The sequence below is a fragment of the Convolutriloba macropyga genome, chromosome 3, assembly GCF_964194025.1.
Source record: "Convolutriloba macropyga chromosome 3, txConMacr16.3, whole genome shotgun sequence".
Classification (NCBI taxonomy): domain Eukaryota; kingdom Metazoa; phylum Xenacoelomorpha; order Acoela; family Convolutidae; genus Convolutriloba; species Convolutriloba macropyga.
The window spans coordinates 27,336,401-27,362,661 of NC_134470.1; the positions used below are offsets into that span (position 1 = coordinate 27,336,401).

At 31.8% G+C, this 26,261-nt stretch overlaps 1 protein-coding gene across 4 annotated transcripts in view; it reads right to left on the bottom strand.

Annotated features, from left to right (window-relative positions):
- Positions 1-26,261, bottom strand: part of LOC142336120 (uncharacterized) — a 72,304-nt gene that overhangs the window by 32,543 nt on the left and 13,500 nt on the right. For all 4 annotated transcript variants that reach the window (XR_012758892.1, XR_012758891.1, XM_075384671.1 and 1 more), the window contains exons 2-3: positions 5,284-5,426; positions 4,921-5,121 (exon numbers count right to left, since the gene is read on the bottom strand). Coding sequence is in view for 2 of the 4 variants with exons in the window: in XM_075384671.1 (XP_075240786.1) it covers positions 4,921-5,121; positions 5,284-5,426 (344 nt within the window). In the remaining 2 variants the exon portion in view is untranslated. The remainder of the gene's footprint in view (positions 1-4,920; positions 5,122-5,283; positions 5,427-26,261) is intronic.

Here is a 26,261-nt window from a genome sequence, read left to right on the forward strand (position 1 = left end):
ATCAATGTCGAAAAAATCATTGTATTCGGTAGAGACATTATAGTTTTCATAAAAGTTTGTTATATATTCCTGGTTCATATAAAGTTCGCTAATTGTTCTTCGAGCTCTCTTAGTGAAAAATTATATTGCAGGAAAAACTGCCTTATATGGAAATTTGACATTAAACAAACAGTCTTGTAATTTTCTAAAATTTAATTAAAAATAGATTCGATTTCCGCGATGTATACATCTCAAATCTTACAAGGTATCTCGTCTGCAAAACAAAAATAAAACATTTTTGCTACTTAATGAAATGAAATGAAACTTCCCGGGTTGACATCAAAATTCAAATAAAGTTATCAAATTACCATATCATATTATGCTGTATACGGAAAGTTAAAAGTTATAGTTAAAAATCTATCAAAAATTATCGTTCTAAAACAATAAAATTTTTAAAGAAAACCTGAAAAGTGCTAAAACAAAATACTAAGTACATAACATATGCTTCAAAACAATTGCGAAATGAATAGGAAAATTTATTTAGTTATGCGGTATTTGTCGAAAAGTTGTAGTCGCATAACTTCATACAAATTGTTTTATTTTTCAATCGAAAAATAAAAGCTGAAAATTACCAGATGTTAATGAACTCTCTTATTCTCCTGTAGTCAAATGAAATGTGAGCGTCGGTTGCCGCGAGTGTTTTCATTGTCATAATGATTCTTGTTAATGAATAAGTTCTTGTTAATGACCAGTTTTGTTGTAATGCATAAGTTAACAAGGAGGCTCGGTAATGTGCGATCGCACATAAGGTTTCGACCCCGCTCATCCACAATTTTGACATAATTCTCCAGCAAATGAAGAACAGATAAAAAACCCAAAAATTCAAGTATTTTTCAAAAAAAATTGTTGTATGAACAAAAAGATAGCCTCCAAAGCAAAAAACTCAATGGAGTAAAAAATGATGCCTTAAATTATTGAGATATATCAATATTAAGAAAGCGATTTAAGACGAACAGCAAAATTTAACAACAACAACAACAACAACAAACATTAATTACATCAAAAACTTTATGTCCGTTTAAAAAACAAAACTTAATAACAAAGTCATAATATAGTCAGATAAAACTGAAAAAAAACAAAATAACTTGTAATTCACCAGAAAAGATATAGGACCAGTCCATAATAAGGCTTGGTAACAGTTAGACAATAAAGGACAAAAACAGTAAATTTGAAAAATTCGCTTTTAATTATTAAAAACAAATAAATTCAAAGTTAAACCATTAGAAATCAACTAAAAAATCGCATTGGTTTACAATTACCAATGCTTCTCAAGAAGGAGATTAACAACTGTAGGTATTACATTATTTATGCTGTTACAAAATGAACAACAAATAGACAACAAACAAAAAATCAATTAAAACTTGCCAGAAAACGCTTTCGAAGCCGTAAAGCCATAATTTGGCACCAACACTATGTTCGATTGCACCTTTTCGAACACTGATAAGGTATTATGTGACCTCTTTTTAATGAAACTAGTTAACAAGTGGACAAAAAGGAAACAAAGTAAAAATTAACTAACCTTTGTTTTTTTTTCGAAAAAAAAATTATTTTCAAAGACATGAAAGCCAAAATGATTACATAATTACACAATGAAATCATTAAATAGGTTCGTTTATTCTTCCGAAGGAAGCCCATGAGACTTGCAAAAATGCAGAATATGTCTTACGTCTATAAAAGGAACGTCAAATATGACAAAAATCAAAAATTAAATTATTTTTTTTTGAAAAACCTGTGTCGAAGCCAGTAAAAGCATAACGAATTCTTTAAAACATAAGATTTTGTGATACCAATCGTTTTGGCACCCTCTTTTGACAACAATAATGTCATATTCGGCCTGCAATTAACGAGACTAAGTAACAAACAGACAGAAAAAGGAACCAAATTGCGAAATCAATGTGTCTTTTTTAATTTGCAAAAATAATTGTTTTCAAAGTCATGAAAGCCATCAGCTATCTACTAAAATCAGAATATCGGCTCATCTATTCTTCCATGAAAGCCAATGAGATGGGGTGCTTGTACAGGATATTTCATACAACTAAAAAGACAAAGTAAAAACGACAGTTAAAAACAGAATTAAAAAGTTCAAATAAATTATTCGAGAAAGTATTGTCGAGGACGTTAAAACTGAAATCTAAATCTTTAAGAATTTTAATATTATCAACGATGTCTTATTTTGGACGCCAATAATGTGATAATGCGACAAAAACACAAGACATGAAAAATGTGCAAAATGCTAAAAATTAAGAAAAATGTAAATTCTAGTAGTATCAAAGCCAGAAAACCATAATTTGAGGCGTGAAACGTCAATAAAGGTTGAGTTTGAATTCAGTAGAAAAAATAAGCATTTTTTCATTACTGACACTAAGCTACAAGTTGACAAAAAAAGCAAAACGGGGAGGCAAAGTTCAATAAGCCATTTTTTATTTAAAAATCAAATATTTTTAAAAGACAAAACGACCATAAGCTTTCAAGTTACAAATTAGATAGATTATTTGGAGCTCATTAGGAAGCCAATTGGACCTATCACTAGTAAGATTTGATTTGAAATGTTCTGTTATTTAATTAACATAAAAAAGGTCGAATTTTTTTTATATAAAAAAAGACCGACTGATTACAATCCAAATTATTTTTGGATTGTAACTGTTCAAGAATGATCCAAAGCTAGCCCTGCTAATGCTGTTTGTCCATTCAGATGACCTAATTTTTCGAATGTCATAGATATAGATATTTTCTTAGTTAAAAAATCAAAAATACAAGCTGCGTTTTTGATAGTCAACGAGTAAATTTAGCAAAAAACGGTAACGGTAAAGTTTTAATTACAGAGCACTCTCAACGGAAATTGAAGTACAAATTGCCCCCTTTGGAATCTTCAAAGATTGTGTTAGTGGTATTTGGGTGTGCATTTCCCGCAATTTTAATCAAATTGGACTGAAGAAACTTATTTCCTGCTGTTTTTGATGAAAAAGTCTGGATTTTAGCCATGAAAATTTTAGCCAGATTTTTTGACGAAGAAATTAAATAGAAATAGCCGACAATATTTTCTGTCCTTAAAAATAAAATCAACAAGACTTTCTTTAAAAAAAATCTCACAAATTTTAGCAAAATTGGCGAAATTTTTCTGTCAAAATTCCGAAAAATGCGAATAAAATCGGAATTCACTCTATTTTTTCAAAAGTTTAAACCTCGATAACTCCCTGTAAAAAACGAAAATCAAAAAATCTTTTTAATTCCATATTCTACGCTGGACAAGCTTTCTAATAATACCAGTTTCAACTCTCTACGATGAATATATCGATCGGCCAAAATTGACTGAACAAAAAAAACCCATTTGAGTATATAGTTCCTCCCCCCATCAAGAGGGGTCGGAACAATTATCCAAAACTAGTAATGTTTGATAATGCCGCAGCTCTTTGACGTTTAATGAGTGCTTTCAAGATCTAGGAAAACATTAAGAACTGGAAATTGTCTACATTTACGTTCATAAATGCGTCATCGGACTTCCGTAAAATTTATTCTAAAAATTATCTCCTATCGATAAGTATTATAAAACACCAAGAAATTTTGGTTTGGCACTTTCGCTTTTGAATTTTGGTGACGAAGTGTGTTTTTCTAAATGTCGAATTTTTGTTAAATTTACATCCCTTTCTTGAGCTCTTACACGGATCTTCTCCCATCTCTCGTGTGCTGTATATTAATTGTGTTCTGGTTCTTTGCTGCTGTTGGTATGTGCTTTAAATGCCGGCCTGCCCAGGTTTTTTTGCTGTTTCATATATTGAAAACATCTTAACGTTTTATTCTACAAAAAATTTTCAAACTATTTTCCATTGCAGTTTAAGAAGCACAAAATAATTAAGACTCATTTAAAGCCTCCCGTTTGTTCCTATGAAGAATTAGTAACCATAGAACATCGTATATCTAGGGAAGAGTGTTAGTCATAAAGCTCCCATTAATGAAAAATATTAGAATCATAGAACACCAATTATGGAAGTGATAGTCATAAAACTTTCATTTATGACAAAGTTGTGTCCTACCAATTTCTTATCACTTTTTGATGGTGTTGAAAAAAAGGGGTTCATAATGTTAAAATTCTATGATCAAAACTTTTTGTGGGCTCCCAACTTGCTATAGATGATTTGATGCGCTCTCGTACCAAAAATGCAGATGCAATTTCTTGGCAGGGCGAACGTAACATTTGGATAGAGGATTTTTGACTTCAGTGTCTTACAAAAGCGCAGAATCCAAATCTCTAGAGTGAAGTCAGTTCTCTTGCAAATAATATTCAAGGATCCATCTCTGGAAAATAAGGATACGTAGAATTTTTTCGGGCAGAGACCTCCAACTCTTGACATTTCGGTGGGCAATAAAAAACCCAGGAGATCAACTCTGGAGTGTTCCATTAGCAGCCTCGTATTTGGTCTGATCAAACTCCGAATCAGGCCTGGAATACTTTACACATTTTTTTTGGCCATTCGTAGGCCTGATGGTCTTTGTGAATATTACAAGGGTAGTAGGGTAGTCATTAGCATGTGGAGACGGCAATGCTCGCCTCTGAACTATTAATTTACGTGTAGCTAAGACATAAATCAAACACATTGTTGTGCTGGCCATATTGTTTTGTTCAAAACCGTTCTTTCGAGCGTCTCCTTCAGCTATCATTGTTAAGAAATACTTAGTCAAAAGTTTTAAACACACGCTAGAAATATGCTGAACAAGTTGATAATGGTAATGAAATGATCTGAAGAAGCGGAGATAATCCTTGATGTGGTAAACAAGTTTGAAAAACGTTTAAAAAAGGTCTAGATGACGTTATAATAGAGATTGATAACAAAAACCAAATAGGGAAATTATGTGCTTCATAAGCAATGAACTCAATATATGTACCTGTACATCGAAAGGGAAATCTTGTAGCTCCATCTGTTCGTGGAATGTGCCCTTGAGGTGCCATCTGAGGTCTATCTTGAGCTGTTCCTCTTTCTCCAAAACAATGAATCTGTACACACTCTTCTCACTCTTAGTGTCCTCTAAGTTCAGCACCAACAACTTCGGGATGAAGTCCTCAAATCGCTTCAGCTCCTCCTCATTCTGAACAATTTCTCAAAGTAACCAAAATGGCTGGCACAGTGTAACGGTTAACATATAAATGTGCTTAAAGTTTTTTGTAAAAAAATAGACGTACGTAGCTTTTGGTACTGCTGTGAATAGACTGTATATTAATTTCTAGAAATTCGTGATATGATAACTGACCATTTGAAAGCCCATTTGTTTCTCATGGTCATGTATGGATATGAAAGTGTTCAATGACTCTCTCGGGGGCAGCAGAGGTACCTCCCAGATGGCCCTGATCTCCACTGTCGCTGAAAAGGTCTGGTGCTTTGTGTCCACGTGACCTAGAAACCAAATGGTTTGATTAGATCTTAAATAGGAGGACCGTTATTTCAGGCCAGCATTTTTCAACACGTTATTTAATAAAGCAAATTGTATCAAAATATAACAGATTAGAGTGACATGGAGAGACAAAAATAGTGGCATCTGAGCTCTCAAAAAGTTCGCACTCATTCGGATTCACTTCTTTTTGACTCGCAGCTTAGAGAGTTTATAAATTTTACACGCAGCGCGACGAGCTATTTTTATTATACAGATCCAAAAATAAAATAAAGGTTGCGTTGACAACAGTTGCATAACTTGCAGGTGAAATAACGCGTTAACGCCCAAGTAACAACACGAAATCTGCTTAGTCATTATACTACAAGTTTATTGCACTCTTCTATCAACACTCATGCCACATAAACAGTGGCGATAAAAGAGTATGATATACTCGCAGTCTAATCACTGCAACAACGTGATAGAGTTATGCAACTAATGTAGTTGCAAAGAGAAATCATAGAAAAGAATTTCCACACGATTTTTAGTACCGTCTCGAAGTTATTCAACAACTCAGCTTCGCCTCGATGATTGAAGATTGAAAACTTTGCGATGGTGATAATAACCGTATGGTATCAATACCAAAATCAAGTTAAGATCAAGTTCAAATCAAAATAATGAATTTTACCAATCGGCTGCAATTGCTACTGATAACTTCTCAAACTTCCAGACAATGCCGAGTTCTTTATTAGCTTCGTGAGAGCCATAACAAACACGTAATAATTTTGTAATTCAACTGTTGTTTCTACAATAGTTGCATAACTAACGACACACGGGAGTTGATTATTTATTATTTTTTCCTACACTTTTTTGCCGTCACTCTTCATCTGAGCTCTCAAAAAGTTCGCACTCAATCGGATTCACTGCTTTTTGGCTTGCAGCTTAGAGAGTTTATAAATTTTACACGCAGCGCGACGAGCTATTTTTATTCTATAGATCCATAAATCAAATAAAAGTTGCGCTGACAACATTTGCATAATTTGCCGGTGAAATAACACTTTAACGCCCAAGTAACACCACGAAATCTGCTTCGTACTTATACTACAAGTTTATTGCACCTTTCTATCAACACTCTTGCTACATAAACAGTGACGATAAAAGAAAATGATATACTCGCCGTCTAATCACTGCAGCAACGTGATAAAGTTATGCAACTGTTGTAGTTGCAAAGAGAAATGATAGAAAACAATTTCCACACGATTGTTATTACCGTCTCGAAGTTATTCAACAAATCATCTTCGCCTCGATGATTGAAGTTTGAAAACTTTGCGATGGTGATTATAACCGTATGGTATCAATACCAAAATCAAGTTCAAATCAAGTTCAAATCAAAATAATGAATTTTACCAAACGGCTGCAATTGCTACTGATAACTTGTCAAACTTCCAGACAATGCCGCGTTCTTTATTAGCTTCGTGAGAGCGATAACAAACACGCAATAATTTTGTAATTCAACTGTTGTTTCTACAATAGTTGCATATTTAACGACACACGGGAGTTGATTATATATTATTTTTTCTTACACTTTGTCCCGTTACTCTTCATGTAGCATTAATTTTGACAATTTAGTGGTGGAAGAATACAATCTACTTCCAAAGCAGATTGTCGCCGCTGTTTAAGACTTCTGTTGTCTTTATCGGGCGGTAACAACTTATTTCATCAAAAAGTTGTCGAACTATTGCTTGTTATCTTTATAAGAGTTGATTAAATATCATTCAAAACTTCTTTTATCGAGGTTTCAATCAAATTAAATTTAGCAAATCAAAATAGTTAGTTAACTTAACTATAAAAGTATTGGATCTGTTTCGCTTTCGGCCCCCAAGTGCGCCATTTACCCCTACTAGTTTTGGAAAACGTGCCATTGCACAATAAATCATTCATTACACGGTAATTTAGTACTGGCGGGGCGAGGAACAAAAACTGAAAAAGAAAACAAACATTCGGAAGTTGTAAGATTAATTTTTAATCTGCAAAATTACATGAAAACAGTTCTTAGTTCAGAGTAAAGAGTGCTTTAAAAACAAATCAATTTTCTTAAGCGTTCAAAACCTATTTAATACAATTAGAAAACAGAAACCCATCTGCGCCATTATGGATTAAACCATGCACAATGATATTTTTACAAATTCCTAATGGTATTTATTAATTTAGAGCAAGATATAATCAATCCAACTTCTAATAAATAGTCTGCATAAACTTATATCAGAGTAAAAAAAAACATTAGTATGTTCACGCAGAAAAACGAAATACAAATTTTTGTTTGAAGCAAACTAAAGTACAAATGGAAAAAGAAAACTGAAATTATAGAATATTTTTTACGATTCTTTGATTAAGTATTAGGGGAAATACACCTAAAAACGGATGTTACCCCGTAATGCAAAATTACCTCGAAATTTTCAAAAACTTTTAAGTTTTGAAAAACAACAAAATGTTATCAACTTTCCCGGAGATCTTGAATGGAATCCACTTTCAACTCTTATATTAACTTTGAAACTCTGCTGTTTTCTAAAGAAAAAACGCTCAGAGATCGTATATTACTATTTAGGGATCAATTTCTTGCGATTATTTCATTTGGAAGAAAATCTAAAGATTTAAAATTGCTGAAAAGTTGATGCAGAAAATGGTTGACTAACCTGTTTTAATATACTTTTTTTGGTTGTTTTCTTACAACTTTAATTACCAAAATGACACAAAATGGCCAATTAATTGAAACAAGAAACAGAAGTCTTTTAAAAGAAGATAAATTGACTGTGTGAGTTAATCCATAATTTTTTAAAATTGTTGACAGTAATTGAAAAGTTGAAGTGGCTGAAATTAATGTTCAAAGTAAACATTATTTCAAAAAGTTTCAAAACAGACACCAATTTTGTCACACAGCTAGAAGAATGCTCAATTACGCATTTAGGTTTAATTACAAATAACGTTTGAAACAGAATGCATCTTCTAAAACCATCAGAACATACAAACGACAAGAAGTTTTTCAAATACCTGCCAGGAAAGCTTCATCGTCAACAACTTTACTTTTCTAACTCTGGACCCAGTGATGATCGCATTTTGCAAAATAACTATTGGGACGAAATCTCAAGTACAAACAGATGACAGGCAGTTTTTCATTTTAACCTAGAGGAAGTATAAGCACTCAACCCCATGTCAACCTCAAAAAGTAATTGGTTATAAACGTCTGCTTTACCGTACATTTTTGTGAACTGGTTATGAGCAAGTCTCATTCGTTTATTGAAGGTTATGATATAAAATGCCCGCACAGATGTGATAGAAGTGATGATGAATGTTGTTATCTTTGATCTCACAATGTAAAGAGCTGGTTAGCAAGATTTGTTATGCAAAGGCTGCCTTTTCAAAACCACTTTTCCGCTCCGATAAGCCTATTATGCATGCCAAGTAGACCACAAATTGAATTGAAGTATGTACCATTCAAAAATTAAACTTCATTTAGAATATTTGAACAGCATATTCGCCAAATCTTTTTTTATTTTCCTTTGAGAAAATTTTTAAGCTGTGGTTTTACATTTCCTAATTGTCATGAAAACTTTTCATTATATTGAAAGAAAACAGAGCCCAGGACGCATACGAAAATATATTTTAGACCATTAGTTAACAGCAATTAACATTTGTTAATCAAGTCCGATTTCTACGCATTCCTTGTTCAAAACTTCAGGTCGAACAGTTGAACATCTTTTTCTCAATGTACTGTTCCCGTAATTTCAAAATTATCATAGTTAACCGGATCTCATAAAAATTCCCTCCTGAAACAAAAAAAAATCATCTTGAGTTCTAATCATGGCACTTATTAAACCTTTTATGATAAAATTCTGAAAAATCTTAGCTTTTGGGAAAAAATTGACACGTTTTGAACTGAACATGGTGCACAATCAAGTTTCCTTGAGCAATCTTGAATCAGTACTGCATTTTCAATCTACTCTTGCGTTTTTATGGTTCAGTACTGAAAGACTATGGCACTCAGGGTCCGGGTAATGATTGACCTCTATTTAGTTTCTATGTGAACGCGAATATTAAGGTTAGCCAGCCTATCATGCACAATGAGAATCGGCACTTAACGTTTTTATTTTACCTATCAAAGAAGAACAACTGCGTGAACTTGAAATATTATCAAATACATAATCCTCAGTTAGGTACTTGAACCTAATCAAGACTGGTAATATTTTGAGGATCTGAATACTTCAAGAATGCGTGTACTGGCCTGTATTCGAAAAAAGACAAGAGGTGCAAAATAATGTTGATCTCAAATTGTCCTTTCCTACCACTCAGCTCCCAAGTCTGTCAGTTTGTAGTCTTTTTCGATTTATATTTTCAATGGCGATAATTTTCTGTTAAATTTTGTGACAAAATGTGATAAAGATCATCAATGAGTCAAAATAACCTCCAGACACAAATTCAAAATAATATCATTAGGCAAAATACATTTATGGTGTTAACAAAAATTATGCGTTCATTGAGATTATGTTTCCCTTCTCTTATTGTTCCCACCCCTCTTGAGGGGGGAAGGAAATATATACTCAAATGGATTTTTTTTGTCCAGACAATTTTGGCCGATCGATATATTCATCGTACAGAGTTGAGATTGGTATCATTAGAAAGCTTGTCCAGCGTAGAATATGGAATTAAAAACATTTTTTTGGAAATTCGTTTTTTACAGGGGGTTATCGAGGTTTAAACTTTTGAGAAAATAGAGTGAATTCCGTTGATTTTATTCACAATTTCAGGAATTTTTTATTATAATTTTGCTAATTTTGCTAAAAGATGTTAATTTTTTACGACAGTTTTGTTGATCTTTGTTTAAGACAGAGAAAATTGTCGATAATTTATACTTAATTTTGTTCTGAAAAAATCTGGCTAAATATTTCAAAATTCAGACTTTTTCATTAAAAACAGCATGAAATAAATTTCTTTAGTCCACTTTGATTAAAATTGTAGGAAGTACCCACCCAAACACCCCTAACACAATCTTTGTAGCCTCAAAAGGGCACTATTTCTACTTCAACTTCCGTTGCGATTGCTCCGTAACAAAAACGTTGCCATCATTTGCTAACTTTACTCGTTGATTGTCAAAAACGCAACATTTACTTCTGATTTTCTAAATACCAAAATATATATCTCGATAACATTCGAAACAACAATTAAGTGTCCTAAATAGAAAAACAGCATTACCAGAGCTAGTTTTTGACCACTCTTGGACTGTTACAATCCAAAAATAATTTTGGATTGTAATCAGTCGGTCTTTTTTATTTAAAAAAACTCGATCTTTTTATATATTTATTAATTAACAGAACACTTCCAATCAAAGCTCACTAGTGAGAGATCCAATTTTGTTGCTATTTAGCTCCAAATTAATGTATCTAAATTATTATTTGAAAACTTATGGTCGTTTTGACTTCTAAAAATATTAGATTTTTAAATAAATAATTGCTTTCTGAAGTTTGTCTCCAATTTTCTCCTAATTTGGTCAACTTGTAGCTTAATGTCAGCAATGAAAGAATGCTTCTTCTTTCTACTGAATTCACATATAATCTTTACTTTGTTTTTGCTCCTTAAGCTTTGGTTTTCTGGCTTTGATACTACTAGATTTCACATTTTTTTTAACTTCAGTATTTGCCCATTTTTCACGTTTTCTAGTTTTGTCACATTATCATCTTATTGGCAGTCCATATATCACATTATTGGCGTTCTTAAAAAATTGATGATATTAAAAACCTTAATGATGAGGAATCTGGTTCAAACGGCTTGGACAATACTTTCTCGAAGAATTTAATTGAGTTTTTTAATTTTGTCTTTTACTGTCGCTTTCACCTTATCTCTTTAGTCGTATGAAATTTTCTGTACAATGAACCGGTTTCATTGCCTTTTCATAGAAGAATAGGTGGATCGACATTCTGGTATTAGTAGATAGCCAACGGCTTTCATGACTTTGAAAACCATTGTTTTTCAAAATAAAACAACAATTTTTAACTTCACAATTTTGTTCCTTTTTTGTCTGTTTGTTACCTAGTTTCGTCAATAACAAGCCAAATATGACAATCTTGTTGTCAAAAGAAGGTGTCAAAGCGACTGGTGTCACAAAATCTAATGTGGTTAAAGAATTCATTATGACTTTACTGGCTTCGACACAAGTTTTTTCACAAAAAAATGTCAATTAATTTTTGATTTTTGTCAAATATACGTCCTTTTTGTAGACGTATGATATATTCTGGTTAATTGCATGTCTCAATTGCAGGCTTCCTTTGGAAGAATAAATGAACCTATTTAATTATTTTGAGGGCAAAGTTTTACGAACATATTTTGAGGGCCAAATTATGGCTTTACGGCTTCAAACGCGTTTTCTGGCAAAATTTAACTGATTTTTTGTTTGTTGTCTATTTGTTGTTCTTTTTGTAACCCCATAAATACTGAATAACGAGCGTTCCTAATTCCCATTATTAGAAATTCTGGTAATCGTAAACCTATGGGATATTTTAGTTGGTTTCTATTGGTTCTCATTACTTTAAAATTAATTGTTTTTAGAAAAAAATAGGCGAATTTTTCAAATTTACTGTTAGAAGTGTAGATGTTTTTTTCAACCTTTTTGATAAAATTTGCCGAAAGAACGTTTTCAGTAATTTTCCTATCCCCAACTCCAAATTAGCCAATTCAAAATTGTCAACAATTGGTGTTTTTTACGAGAAATTTGTTAATCTGACAAATTTATTCCTGAATTGAGTATAAACCAGCTTAAATTGTCCCATATATTAAGCCCTGAACCAAATTTTCTTCATGGGGCAGAAAAAAGTTGCCTTGGCTGGTATTTTTGTGCGACATCAGAATTTTTTCATTCTCTACTAAGTCATCGTCGTGGATATACTCGCGTTGTCCTGGGCTTCTTTTTTCCTTTTGTAGAGCTTTTTAGGCAATCTACTATAATTGGCTGACTTTTTCTGCACATTACTGATTCAAGAATTTCAATTTCACTGATTAAAACTTGACGTTCAGTTATACTCGACAGAAATATCTGTGCCAATTTGACGCTCGGCAACATCTAACATAGTGAAGTGATAAAAAAATTGTACTAAGACATGCTAGACAGCAACCAAAAAGATTGAATTAGTTTTGCATTAAGTATTTTTTATTATCATAAATGACGAACAAAAAATTTCTTTAAGACGGTGTTTCGATTTTCCTTAACTATTATCAAAATTTGTTCAACAAATAGGTGTCTTTAAGAGATACTGTTCGGTCTTAATTTTTTGGAAGAATTTATGTTGTAATATTAATTTAATCAAAATGTTGTAAAAATAAATAAAATGTAAAAAAAAAATTTCAATGGCGTTAAACTCAGATGTGCTAATCATTGTTTAAAAAAGTACTGAAACTTTTTTTCAAATTCGTTGATTATGCATTGATATATTTTATTGAAAACCAAAAATAGATACCTTTTCAGTGGAACATATATCCTTTCCTGAATAATCTGATTTCCAAACGAAAATATTAGAAAAAACCTCGCTTTTTGTTAATGCCAATTTTTCAGCCTTTTTCAAGCTAAATTTCCATTTAGTAGTTTGCTAAGACACTAATAATAATAATTGTGGTTTCTGCGTAATTGCAGTGGAACAGCATTAGGCCTACAGCAGCCTGGTTTCAGCTGCCCTTTTTCTTATTATTCCCCACATTTCAGACTGTTCTTTTTATGAGCAGCATTGCTTTTTTTGGTGACTTTAGCCACTTTTTTTGGCGTCTGAAACTTTCACGTGGTACCATCATTGCAGCCAACATTGATCAGGCTATGGTCAACCTGAAGCTATGGTTAAGTAGGAGCTCATCCTTACACAGAAAGCTTCACGGAGGCAGGGGTTTGAACTCTCAATCATTGGAGTGTGAACCACAAACCTTACTAAGTTTGCTTTAGGAATATTTCTACAAAAAATCTGCTGAAAATAATAAGCGTACAATTCTCATGAATTTATTTTCCGAACATATTTTTTCTCCAACGAAGCAAACCAATTTTCAGGAAGATAAACAATGTAAAAATGGGCCCATGCTACTAATTTTACAATCCTCTCGGAAAGATAATTGTCTCAAAATTTTTATGAACGAAGAATGGTTTTGTTTTTCTTACAATGAATTTGCCAAATTTGCATCTTATGAATTTGCATCTTATGTTTTTCTGATTTGTTCCAGGAGCAAGATTATGAAAAACTCAATTGTCAGAAAAATTGACATAATAGTGAAAACGGGAAAAACTTGATGATCCAATATTGTTCAACTGGGATTTATCTTTGAAATGGGATTTATACTTGATTATCTCTCTTGGATCACGTGCTATAGCAATTGTTGCAAGTTGGACATGATTAACTCGACACATCCTAGTTTATCTGCGAAGCCGTCTTAACTTTTTACTTCAAACGGACAACAATATTCAGTACAAATGTCGTTTTTGTACATTCATTTTTATTCGATTTTCTTTCAACTACTTTCATGACATCGAACCTTTTTTTAAAGAATCCTTAAGAAATGGAGCAAAATTTTGTCAATCAAAAGTTTAATGATCGACAATGTCAACATTAAATCAAGAACTGAGCATAAACACTGAAAATGTACCCAACTGGAGCTCTAATATCATATTAGTGTTATCTTGAATGCATTGTCAGCTAACATCCTTTTCCAGGAAAAAACAGTTGTTATCTTTCTTATATAAATGAGTTAATAATATGTTCCTGAAAATTCATAACAAACCAACAAAAAAGTGCTTTTTGGAGAACCCTTTTGTTTGTACATGTAGCGTCAAAAAATGAATTTAAAATATTCTTTTTTGCAGCAAAATGTTTTATCTAAACTTAATAATTTATTGTTCCGGCTCCTCTTGAGGGGGGAGGAACTATATACTCAAATGGGTTTTTTTGTTCAGACAATTTTCGCCTATCGATATATATTCATCGTAGAGTTGAGACTGGTATCATTAGAAGGCTCGTCCAGCATAAAATTTGGAATTAAAAAGATTTTTTTAATTTTCGTTTTTTACAGGGAGTTATCGAGGTTTAAAGTACTGAGAAAAGTAGATTGAATTTCGTTGTTTTTATTCAGATTTTCCGGAACTTTTGACTAAAATTTTGTCAATTTTGCCAAAAAATTGTTAAATTTTTTTCAAAAAGGGCGGTTGATTTTCTTTTCAAAGCAAAAAACCATTGTCGACTAGTTTTGTTTATTTTTATTTAATTTTTTTGTCAAAAATTCTGGCTAAATATTTCAAAATTCAGCCTTTTTCATCAAAAATAGCACGAAATGAGCTTCTCTAGTCCACTTTGATCAAACTTGCCGGAAGTAAACAACCAAACGCCACTAATAAAGTCATTGTAAACTCATTCCGAGCTCAAGTTCCGTTGAGAGTGCTCTGTAATTAAAACTTTGCTGTTTTTTGCGAACTTCACTCGTTGATTATCAAAAAAGCAGCAATTAATTTTTGATTTTTCAACTAATAAAATACATATATCTATGACATTCGAAAAAATATGTGTTGCTACTGGACGATCAACATCAGCAGGGCTAGTTTTGGACCAATACTGGACTGTTACAATCCAAAAAGAATTAGGATTGTAATCAGACGGTCTTTTTTAAAAAAAAAAGTTGATCTTTTTTATATTAATTAAAGAACAGAACAATTCAAATCAATGCTCAGTAGTTATAGATCTAATTGGCTTTCTAGGTAGATCGAAATCAATGCATCTGGTTTTTTACTTGAAAGCTTTAGGTCGTTTTGACTTTTAAAAGTATTTCATTTTTCAATAAATAATGGCTTACTCAACTTTATCTCTATATTTTTTTAATTTGGTCAAAGTGTAGCTTAGTGTCAGTAAAGAAAGAAAACCTCTTCCTTCTTTTGATTTAAATTTTAATCTCTATTACTGTTTTACGCCTTAGTTTATGGTTTTCTGGTTTTGATACTACTAGATATCACATTTTTTATTTTTAGATTTTTGCCTATTTTTCACGTTTTCTTGTTTTGTCAATTTATCACATTGTTGACGGTTCACATATCACATTAATGGGGTAAAAAACTAAAATTAAATATATTAAAATCATGAAAGATATAGATTATTTTTTAACGGCTTCGACATTACTCTCTTGAAGAGTTTAATTCAATTTTTTAAACTTTGAACTCAAGTGTCGTTTTTAATTTGTCAATTTAGCCGTATGAACTTTCCTGAATAATGATCGGTTGTAATGGTTTTTAGATGAGCCGATGTTCTTATTTTAGTAGCTAGCTGATGAATCTCATGACTTTGAAAAAATTTGTTTCCAAAAATAAAAAAAAATACTATTAAACTTCGAAATTTTGCTCTTTTTATTGTGTATATGTTACTTAGTCTGGTTAATTAGAGGTCAAATTTGTTACTATTGGTGCCAAGGGAACGTGTCAAAGGGGATTATTTTCTTAAATTCTAATCTTTTAAAAGAATTCCTTATGAATTTCCTGGCTTCGACATTTGGACATTGGTTTATCACAAAGTAACTAAATCAAATTTTGATTTTTGTCAAATTTGACCTTCTTTTTTTTTACTTAAGATAAATTCTGGATGTTTACAGGTCTTAAGAAATTCCTTTGGCTAAAAAAACAAGCCTATTTATTTTCTTCTCTTTGTAATCAATGGCTTTCATGACTTTGGAGATAATTTTTTTTCGAAAAGAAAAACAAAAGTATTGCTAAATTTTGACCTTTTTTTCTTTTTTGTCTATTTTCTACCTAGAGGCATTAATGAGAGGTCACATACTACATTATCGTAGGGCAGAAAATTAATGCTTGTTGTTGTTGTTTGATTTTGCTGTTCGTCTTGACTCGCTTTCCTAATATTGGCATATCTCATGAATCTATAGAACCTATTTAAATTATGAGCCCAGTGGAATTTTCACTTGATTTCCAATGGTTTTCATTATTTTGAAATTAATTTTTTTTTAAAAAAAGCTTAACTTTATTCTTTTTTTTCTCTATTGTATAATTGTTACCAAGCCTTATTATGGACTGGTCCCATATCTTTTATGGTGAAATAAAAGTTATTTTAGTTTGTTTCACTTTTATCTGACGCTATTTTGACTTTGTTTTTAAGTTCTGTTTTTTAAAACGAACATGAATTTTTTGATGTAATTAATGCTTGTTGTTGTTTTTTGATTTTGCTGTTCGTCTTGACTCGCTTTCCTAGTATTGGCATATCTCATGAATCTATAGAACCTATTTAAATTATGAACCCAGTGGAATTTTCACTTGATTTCCAATGGTTTTCATTATTTTGAAATTAATTTTTTTTTTAAAAAAAAGCTTAACTTTACTCTTTTTTTCTCTATTGTAAAATTGTTACCAAGCCTTATTATGGACTGGTCCCATATCTTTTATGGTGAATTAAAAGTTATATTAGTTTGTTTCATTTTTATCTGACGCTATTTTGACTTTGTTTTTAAGTTCTGTTTTTTAAAACCAACATGAATTTTTCGATGTAATTTATGCTTGTTGTTGTTGTTTGATTTTGCTGTTCGTCTTGACTCACTTTCCTAATATTGGAATATCACATGAATCTAATGCATCATTTTTACTCCACTGAGTTATTTGCTTTGGAGGGTATCTTTTCTTTCATACGCCATTTTTTTGAAAAATACTTGAATCTTTGGGTTTTTCTATCTGTTCCTCATTTGGTAGACAATTATGCCAAAATCGTGGATGAGTGGGGTTGGAACCTTATGTGCAAATGCACATTACCGAGCCTCCTTGTTTATATTATCTAGAAAATTTTGCTAACCACATTAATGTATAATAGATGGATCTTGGAATAAACTGAAAAGGGTTTCTGGCAAATGCACTGAAAAGCAAAAGAGAAGGTTCACAATTCTATACACTCATTTTGAGCTCATTTTTAATCTCAGAAAAGACCAGACATCTTTATTCAAAGTCACACAAAAAGTCAGACGACGTATTTTTGTTTTATTTTGAAATTGGAAAAAAGCATATTTTTCTGCAGCTGAAATCGACATCTATTTATATCTGAGTCTTTAAAAGACTGAACCAAAGACTTTCTCAATCAAAGGCTTGGTGATAATTTCCATCGAAAAAAAATCTGAAATGTAGTTTTTGCGTTGGGTTTGTCAATGATTTCCCAATTTCATTTGTCTTTTTGTTTTTTATTATTTGTGTTTGGTAAACCAAATCCTTGGAAAATTACTTTACAAAAAAATTATTTGACAAATAGCAAGGGGCTAAATCACTCATAAAAAACAGGGAAAAAACTATTCCAGGTAAACAATACGTTTGAAGTTTTTTTATGTCAAAAAATTACAAATGTTCATTTTGCTGCAACATTTTGTCATTACTTAATAGTGGTAATTTTATTGTTTAGTAGAATGTTATGTCATAATTGTCAACACAACCTTTGACTTAATATTTTGGCAACTCTTTAACACTGAGATAAAAGTGAGAGGGAAAAAACTTTAGTTATCTTATGAGCATAGGTCATTAATTGAAGTGCTAACTAATTCTGAAAATGCCCAATATTATAAACAATTCATTCTATTTCCCATCAATTAATTTTAATGCTGTGATCTCGCAAAACGAAATCAAATAGTCAGTGAGTTCCAAAAAAAACTTTTGTTTGCCTTTCAAGTTTGAAACACGAAAATATCGAAATATTAGTTTTGAAACACTGAATTTAGCCAAAATTAGCAGTTTTGTCGACTTTTTCAGAAATTTTAATCGCCTATGGACAAACGCGGCTGGTAAAAGAATACAAACAAGCTTAATATAACTAACAGTTAATAATCTTGCAGCAAGGTTGCAAACAAAAAATGAAAAATGCAATACATCCAATAAATCCAGTAAACAAAACTATAAATTACAGGAAAAGTGTTTCAGTCTGAACTCAAAAAAAAAACCAGAAAAGCGTCTTAAAATGTTGCTATACTCACTTATTTTGCAGAACTCGATGAAGATAGATGTCTGAAAAATCTCGCGACTGACCAGGGCCGGCTGATTTTCAGGCATTTTTTAAATATTCTGCAATGGGAAAATTGCAGATATTTTGCTGTGGAGAAAAAATCAATATTTTCCGGAAATTAACACTAGTGTAGTTACAGCAGCAATCTTTTCTCAAAATTACAATGTTATTTGCTGGGGCAAATTGAAACGCAGACACACTAAACTCATTTGATCTATTCACATTTTAGCCACATAAAGCAAAAATTGTGCATTTTGTACGCGCTAAAGTGAAATAATACGACAAATACTGCTATTTAATATTACTTCACGGAAGATGAAGTGTATGAAAGAATGAATAGTATCGTGTGATCAAAAGGTGTGTTACTTTCAAAGTGAGATATTCAATTTATATATAGCACTTCCTATATGAAAAATAAGATTACAACGGGGGGATTTGGTGTAACGATAGGTCAATAGGTCGCGACTTTGCGAAAGGCACCGACAGTGGAATTCAAATCTTGAGAAAAACTGCAATTTTAAATCAGTAAAGCGCACTGACCAGCTTCATTTTGTTAGCAACTTAATTAATTTTTTTTTCGTTGTAGGCATACCTCTGAAATAAGTATTCCTTGTATATCTTGGAATATTTTTGTAAAAGTGGACCTCTAGGGTTTCAAACCATCAAATGAAAACATCTGGGAAAATATGAAAATAATTATTGAAGAAGCGCACCCTGATTCATTCATTAAATATAGTTAAGCAACCGCATTATGAAATGGCTCACCATCAGAGGTCAGAAAAATGTAATATTTTTTCCTTACAAACTAAAACTGTAAAACATTTGGAGACACATAAAACTTTCCATTCATTGTCTGACTATCTTCAAGTTCGAATTATGATACCTATTCGGAAGACATGAAGAACAGAAAAGTCATGAATGGGCATCCAATTTAATCCAAGAAAATTCAGGTTATAGTCGGTCAAAAAAAAATTCCCATAGACAACAACGAAAAGTGAACTTTTTTTCCGATTTTCGGTTAAATTTTGTAGGATTCTTGAAAAGCAGTGTGATCAACATGCTATATACATTCAAACTCAATTAAAAAGAAAACGGAAGAGTCGGATATCAACAAAACAATAAGACTGATAAAAATGAAGATACGAGGCCTCATTTGGAAAAAAAATTTAATTTTATTAAGAACAACCCGGAGGTTGGTGGCAGAGTAAATCAGCGCTTAATCAGTATAGAGACATTTTGTTTTTTTAGAATGACCAGTACTCTGTTCTTGTCCCATTTTAGACGGGCCAGTCTTGATTTTTGAGTAAAATTTACCGCATGAAAAATTGTATGTTCAGCTTAACTTCCGCCAACAAGGTTTGATTTTAATGCGATTCGAACTTCCGCGTGGGCACATTTAACATTTAGTTTGCGTAGCAAGGCGTAACCACTCAGCTAAATGGGCTTTGTGATAATTGCCTACAAATTAGCTCATATATAGGTAGTGTGTATACTACTATAGTAATTACCAGTTATAAACTACAAATGTACTACATTATTATGCTCAGACTTAATTTTGGGGTGTAAGTATTCTGCAGACTGTACAGGATATGTTTAGCCTGGGCTAACTCCATGACCTCAATGTAATCATAATGAAGAAAACTGCACATAAAGAAACCTAATTTAATCTGGAGATGCAATGTTTCAGAACTGTATTAAGTGTTTAAACTTGAAATGTGTGCTTCAGCGCTGAAATGCTCTGAGACTCAATTCCGGGAAGACAACTTGATCTTATTTCAATAGAAATTTGAATGATATAGGTAAAATGACTAATATTATTTGTCATACTATTTTGGCTAATACAGTATATTAAAAAGGAAGAACTAAACAATTAAAGCAGATGATAATAAAAAACAATAAAAACAAGTTTCTAATATCAAAATAAATAAAAGCAGCAAAAACTTACGAAGCAAGAGAAACATGCTGAGTTCTTTGGCAAAGTTTTTACGCAATTGTAATAAAAAAATCATGCGCTCAAAAAGCTATGTAAATGTTAGTTCCGACTTAAATGATCAAATTTCTGTAACCTTCATTTCCATAAACAGAGGAAACTAATATATGATTAGAAGTAAAATTTTGCGGTACCTCATTTTAAACTTAAAAATGGCTTGTTAATGCCTTCCTTCGAAACTGACAATGATGCTGTGCGCTTTGATTGTTATGGATTGTTAAAAACAAAACTGTCAGTCGTCAATAAATCTACAACGGTATACCGACAACGGTCTACGTAATGTTGTGGGGTTTGAAAAAGTCACAAACAACTTTAGGAAAACTGATTTTGTTTTTGATTTTTGCTTCATGTGATTGGATCTAATCATTAGTCAAAAATCCGTTCACATTTCCAACGTTATATACTTTGTAACAAAAAAAATGGTAGAGGAATACTTTTTTAAATTAGTATCTTGAGCACTAACTGAATAAAAATCTAAAAAATCACGTCATGAAAACTTTGTGTCCTGATTGCGGTCTGAATCAAAACAGATTCTAAAAATTTTTTGAAATAATCAGAGTTTACATTTTACTATGCTTCTGTCTCCACAAAAGATATCGATCCGCCAAAACTGACCAAATAAAAAACAGGCTTTCGTAATATTCTTTATTCAAATTTCACTGATCAATAATAACGTCAGTTTCTTGTTTCTAGCATCTAAGAAATATGTATTAAGATATCCGCCATAACGAGATGGCTCTATCTCTATGTGGCCAAATTCACATTTTGTCGAAAATGAGGGCATGGCGGGGGTAATAATATCATCAAACAGTAAATTAAGCATTTTTTGTTCTCAGTTTTTCTGCTGAAATTTGTCCGATGTGTTCACAGAATATTTGTTAATTGCCCAACGTTCTATAAAAGAACTTTATAGGGTTTACAGAGTTTTTTTTCAACAATTTCATCGTGAAAAATTTTACAATTGTAAACCTCAGTATTTCTTTGCGAAATCGAAAAACTAAGATGTCTTGTTAAGTGAGTTTTTCAGGGGTTATCAGATTTAATCAATTTTTGTCTCTCCGCAAAAGAATTTAATAGATGAATATTGGAGCAACAAAAAAGTCTGATTACTATAAAGCTCCTTGCCCCCAAACTAATTAGTAGCAATGAAATAAATTTAACTGATTAGAACCCGACATTTCTAGGCATAAGAATTTTCAATGTATGTGCGATATGGATCAAATCGTTAGTAATTCTAGCACTATGTTTTTTTTCAAAATTCACCCAATCATTTTTGCTTAGCTTTATAATAGTTGTGTAAAATTGATAAAATAACCATGTGTATGAAATTGCCTGTTAGTGATTAAGTAAAAGATCCTCAACAAAACCGCTATAGAAGTGCATTAAAAGCGTCTACCGGTACCAAATTTGGAGTATATTTACTTATTTTTGTAACCAGAGTTCATTTTTCCTATCTTAATACATTGTACGTCTGAAACGTACTTATAAACTTTGCGGATGAAAGGATAGTGCCCTATATGGACATTTTTGTCACTAGAAGTTGAAAAGTTGAATCTACTTTCCACCGCAAAATGCATTTTTTCCGGAAGTGCATTCCGCAAAATGGCCCAATTAGTTTTCAATTAATTGCAGCTTAATCTCTCATTTTAGTAATCAAGGTTGATAAGAGTGTCTTAGTCTTATCTGCCGGTACCCTTCGCTTCACTTCGGTATCATTTCACTTCAAAAAATTCAAATTTTGTGAAATGCAGAACGTAACTACTAATCACATATTTTTGCTCGTAATGGTCATTAGGCAAGCAGCTTTTTTATGTTTAGGGTTACAAATTCTGAGCGAGAATTTTATCTGTGTGTTTACTTTTTAGCTGAAAGCAAAACGTGGAACATTGCTACAAAGGTCAAAATGTTATATTTTTGAAGGGCATGCGATATGTTGGTCCGCAAACCCCATTTTCGCGTTCTGTGAAATCGGGAAAACTAGCCGCTTAAACTCAGATTACAAAGTTATACCTTGCAGGGGAAACAGAATGCCTTCCGGTTATTAAATTTCAATCTTTTGATCTTCCCAAGTACAGCCTTAGAGCAATGAAACATAAATAACAAAACACTGGAATGAAACTAATTTAATACCATTTAACCTGGTGTAAAAACTCACAGAATGAGATTATATTGCCTCAAAGCGTCAATGTTCTCTAAATATTTGAGTTGATAACATTCATGACCGTACTAAGGCGCTTTTACTGTCTGTCGAGACAAATGAAAGGATGTTAGAACGTCCGCTATATCAAAAACTAAAGAAAAAACAAGGCGACTCGGTAATGTGCAATTGCACATAAGGTTCAGACCCCGCTCATCCACGATTTTGGCATGATTGTCTACCAAATGAGGAACATAGGAAAACCCAAAAATTCAATTTTTTTTAAAATTGGTGTATGAACGAAAAGATGGCCTCCAAAGTAAATAGCTCAGTGGTTGAGTGAATAATGGTGCAATAGATTGATGAGATGTGCAAATTTTAAGAAAGCGAGTAAAGACGAACAGCAAAATCAAAAAACCACAACAACAAAAATTCTTTACATCAAAAACTTCATGTCCGTTTTAAAAAACAAAAATTTAATAAGAAAGTCAAAATAGCTTCAGATAAAACTAATATTCAACAAAATAACTTTTGATTCGCCAGAAAAGATATGGGACTACTAAAAAAAGGCCTGGTAACAATTAGACAATAAAGAACAAAAACAGTAAAGTTGTAAATTTCGATTATTTTTTTTAAAAAAATAATTTCAAAGTAATGACAACCATCAGAAATCAACTAAAATATCCTAAAGGTGTACGATTACCAATTCCTCTATAGAATGAATTAAGAACGGCTGGTATTCTGTTTTTTATGCAGTTTCATAAAGAACAAGAAATAGACCACAAACAAAAATTCAATTGAAGCTTGGCAGAAAACCCTTTCGAAACCGTAAAATCATACTATGGCACACAAAATATGTTTGATTGCACTTTCTCCGAGCACCGATAATGTATTAAATAACCTCTCATTAATGAAGCTAGATAACAAGTAGATAAAAAAGAAAAAATGCAAAATTAGGTAACACTTTAATGTTTTTTCGAAAAAATTATTTCCTAAGACATGAATGCCATTAATTACAGAATGATATAATTAAAAAGGTTCGTTTATTCTTCCCAAACAAGCCCTTGTGAATTGAAATTATCCAGAATATGTCTTACGTCTACAAAAATAACGTCAAACATGACAAAAATCAAAAATTAATTTACTTTTTTTCCGTGTCGAAGCCATTAAAGTCAACGAATTCTTTAAAAACTTTAGATTATGTGACACCAATCCCTCCTGAAACTTTCTGCTGACAATAATATTGTCATATTTGGTTTGTAATTAACGAGACTAGATAACAAACAGACAAGAAATGGAGCGAAGTTGCGAAGATAAAGTCTCTTTTTAATTTATAAAACAATTGTTTTCAGAGTCATGAAATCCATCAGCTATCTACTAATATCAGAATATCGAATCATCTATTCTTCCATGAAAAGCTAAAGAAACTAAAGAAACCGGGTCATTGTACTGGAAGTTTTTTATTCCACTAAAAAGGCAAATTAAAAAGGACAGTTAAAGACAAAATTTAAAAAATTCAAATCAATTCTTCGAGAAAGTAGTGTCGAAGCCGTTAAATTCAAAATCTATATCTTCAAGGATTTTAATTTTATCAGTTGTGCCTTATTTAAAAGACAATAAGGTGATATATAAACTGTCAATAACGTGATAATGTGACAAAACTAGAAAACGTGCAAAAATGTGCAATACCTAAAAATCTTTAAAAAATGTGAAATCTAGTAATATCAAAGCTCGAAAAATAAAACTTAAGGCGTAAAACCGCAATAACAATTGAATTTTTTTTCAATAGAAAGAAGAAGCATTCTTTCATTGGTGACAATATGCTACAAGTTGACCAAATTAAGAAAAATAGAGCAAAGTTCAATAAGTCATTATTTATTTAAAATCAATTACTTTTAAAAGTCAAAACAACCATAAGCTTTCAAGTAATCAAATAGATACAGCAATGTGGAGCTATTTAGAAATCCAATGCAACCTATCATTCGTGAGCTTTGGTTTGATATGTTCTGTTTTGTAATTAATGTAGAAATGATCGATTTTTTTTATATAAAAAGACCGACTGATTACAATCCGAATTATTTTTGGATGATACCAGTCGAAGATTGGTCCAAAACAACCCCTGCTACTGTTCTTCGTCTATTAGAAACACTCAATTATTCGAATGTTCTAGATATTGATGTTTTGTTAGTAAAAAAACTCAAAAATAGATGCTGTGTTTTTGATGATCAAAGAATAAATTTAGCAGAAAACGGCAAAATTTGAATTAAAGAGCATTCTCAACGGAATTTGAATTAGAAAAAGCCCAAATTCGAGTCAAAAAAGATTTTGTTAGTGGTGTTTGGGTCTGTACTTCCTGTAAATTTAATCAAACTGGACTAAAGAAACTTATTTCGCGCTGTTTTTGATGAAAAAGTCTTAATTTTGAAATATTTAGCCAGAACTTTCGACAAATAAATTAATAAAAATAGCCTACAATAAAGTCTTTTTGTCTTTACAAATAAAAATCAAGAACATTTTCTCAAAGAAAATTAACAAATTTTAGCAAAATTGGCAAGTTTTAGTCAAAAATTCCGGAAAATGTGAATAAAATCTCACCGGAATTCACTCTATTTTCTCTAAATTTAAACCTCGATAACTCCTTGAAAAAAAAAAGGAAAATTAAAAAAATCTTTTTAATTCCATATTCTACGCTGGACAATCTTTCTAATGATACCAGTCTCAACTCTCTACGATGAATATATCGATCGGCCAAAATTGACTGAACAAAAAAAACCCATTTGAGTATATAGTTCCTTCCCCCTCAAGAGGGGTCGGAACAATTAGAGCGAGGAAATATGACGTTCTTTGATTTTACATAGCATTAATTAGTATTTGCAAATTTATGTTACTTTTGATTGGTAACATTTAACACGATGGGTATAGACGGCAATTTATCTTTTCAAAAAACGTAACTGGTTATTGAATTACTTAATACTGACGCGGTCTGTACCAGTGAGAGCTGAGTATGAAGAAATAATAATCTATACATAAACAAAGAAGCCCGGTAACGTGCGACGGCAGACCTCCTCTCATCCTCGAAATTTTTCTAGAAGAGATCAGAAGTTAAACTTTTGAAGTAGAGCAAAACATCATCTCAAACTTAGCAACGTATAAAATATTCGATGTCAAAATTTTTGGCAAAGAAAAAAACTAAGACCTAAACATTCACAATTATTTGATGAAAGAATCAGAATTTTAGTTATATATAGATTGCCGTATCAAAGCAATAACATATCAAGGATACAACATTTCAAATAATTTCCTAGCCTAATCTGCCAACCAATTTTTTCTGCCTTCAGCGTTTTACGCACTTAACAAAAAGTATTCTAAAAATGGTTTTCACACAACAAATTTCCATTTTTCGTAAGTATATTTATAAAGATTGTAAAGATATTGAAATCTGTCTGCTAGAAAAAAAACAAACATAGATCTTAATTGTTGGCGCCACTAGTGAACAGAAGCATGAGCCATCAGACCAACAGAAATGAAATCAAAACTCAGAAACTTGAAATTTTGCCAAAACTCAAAAAAGGTCAAAACTGAAAATTTTTACAAGTTGGGACCGAAAATTTGTCCACCCCCCCCCCGATTTTGGGAAGGGAAAACCTGAGCAACCCAAGGTTTCAGCACACGGTTAGGGTAACCCCTAAGCTAT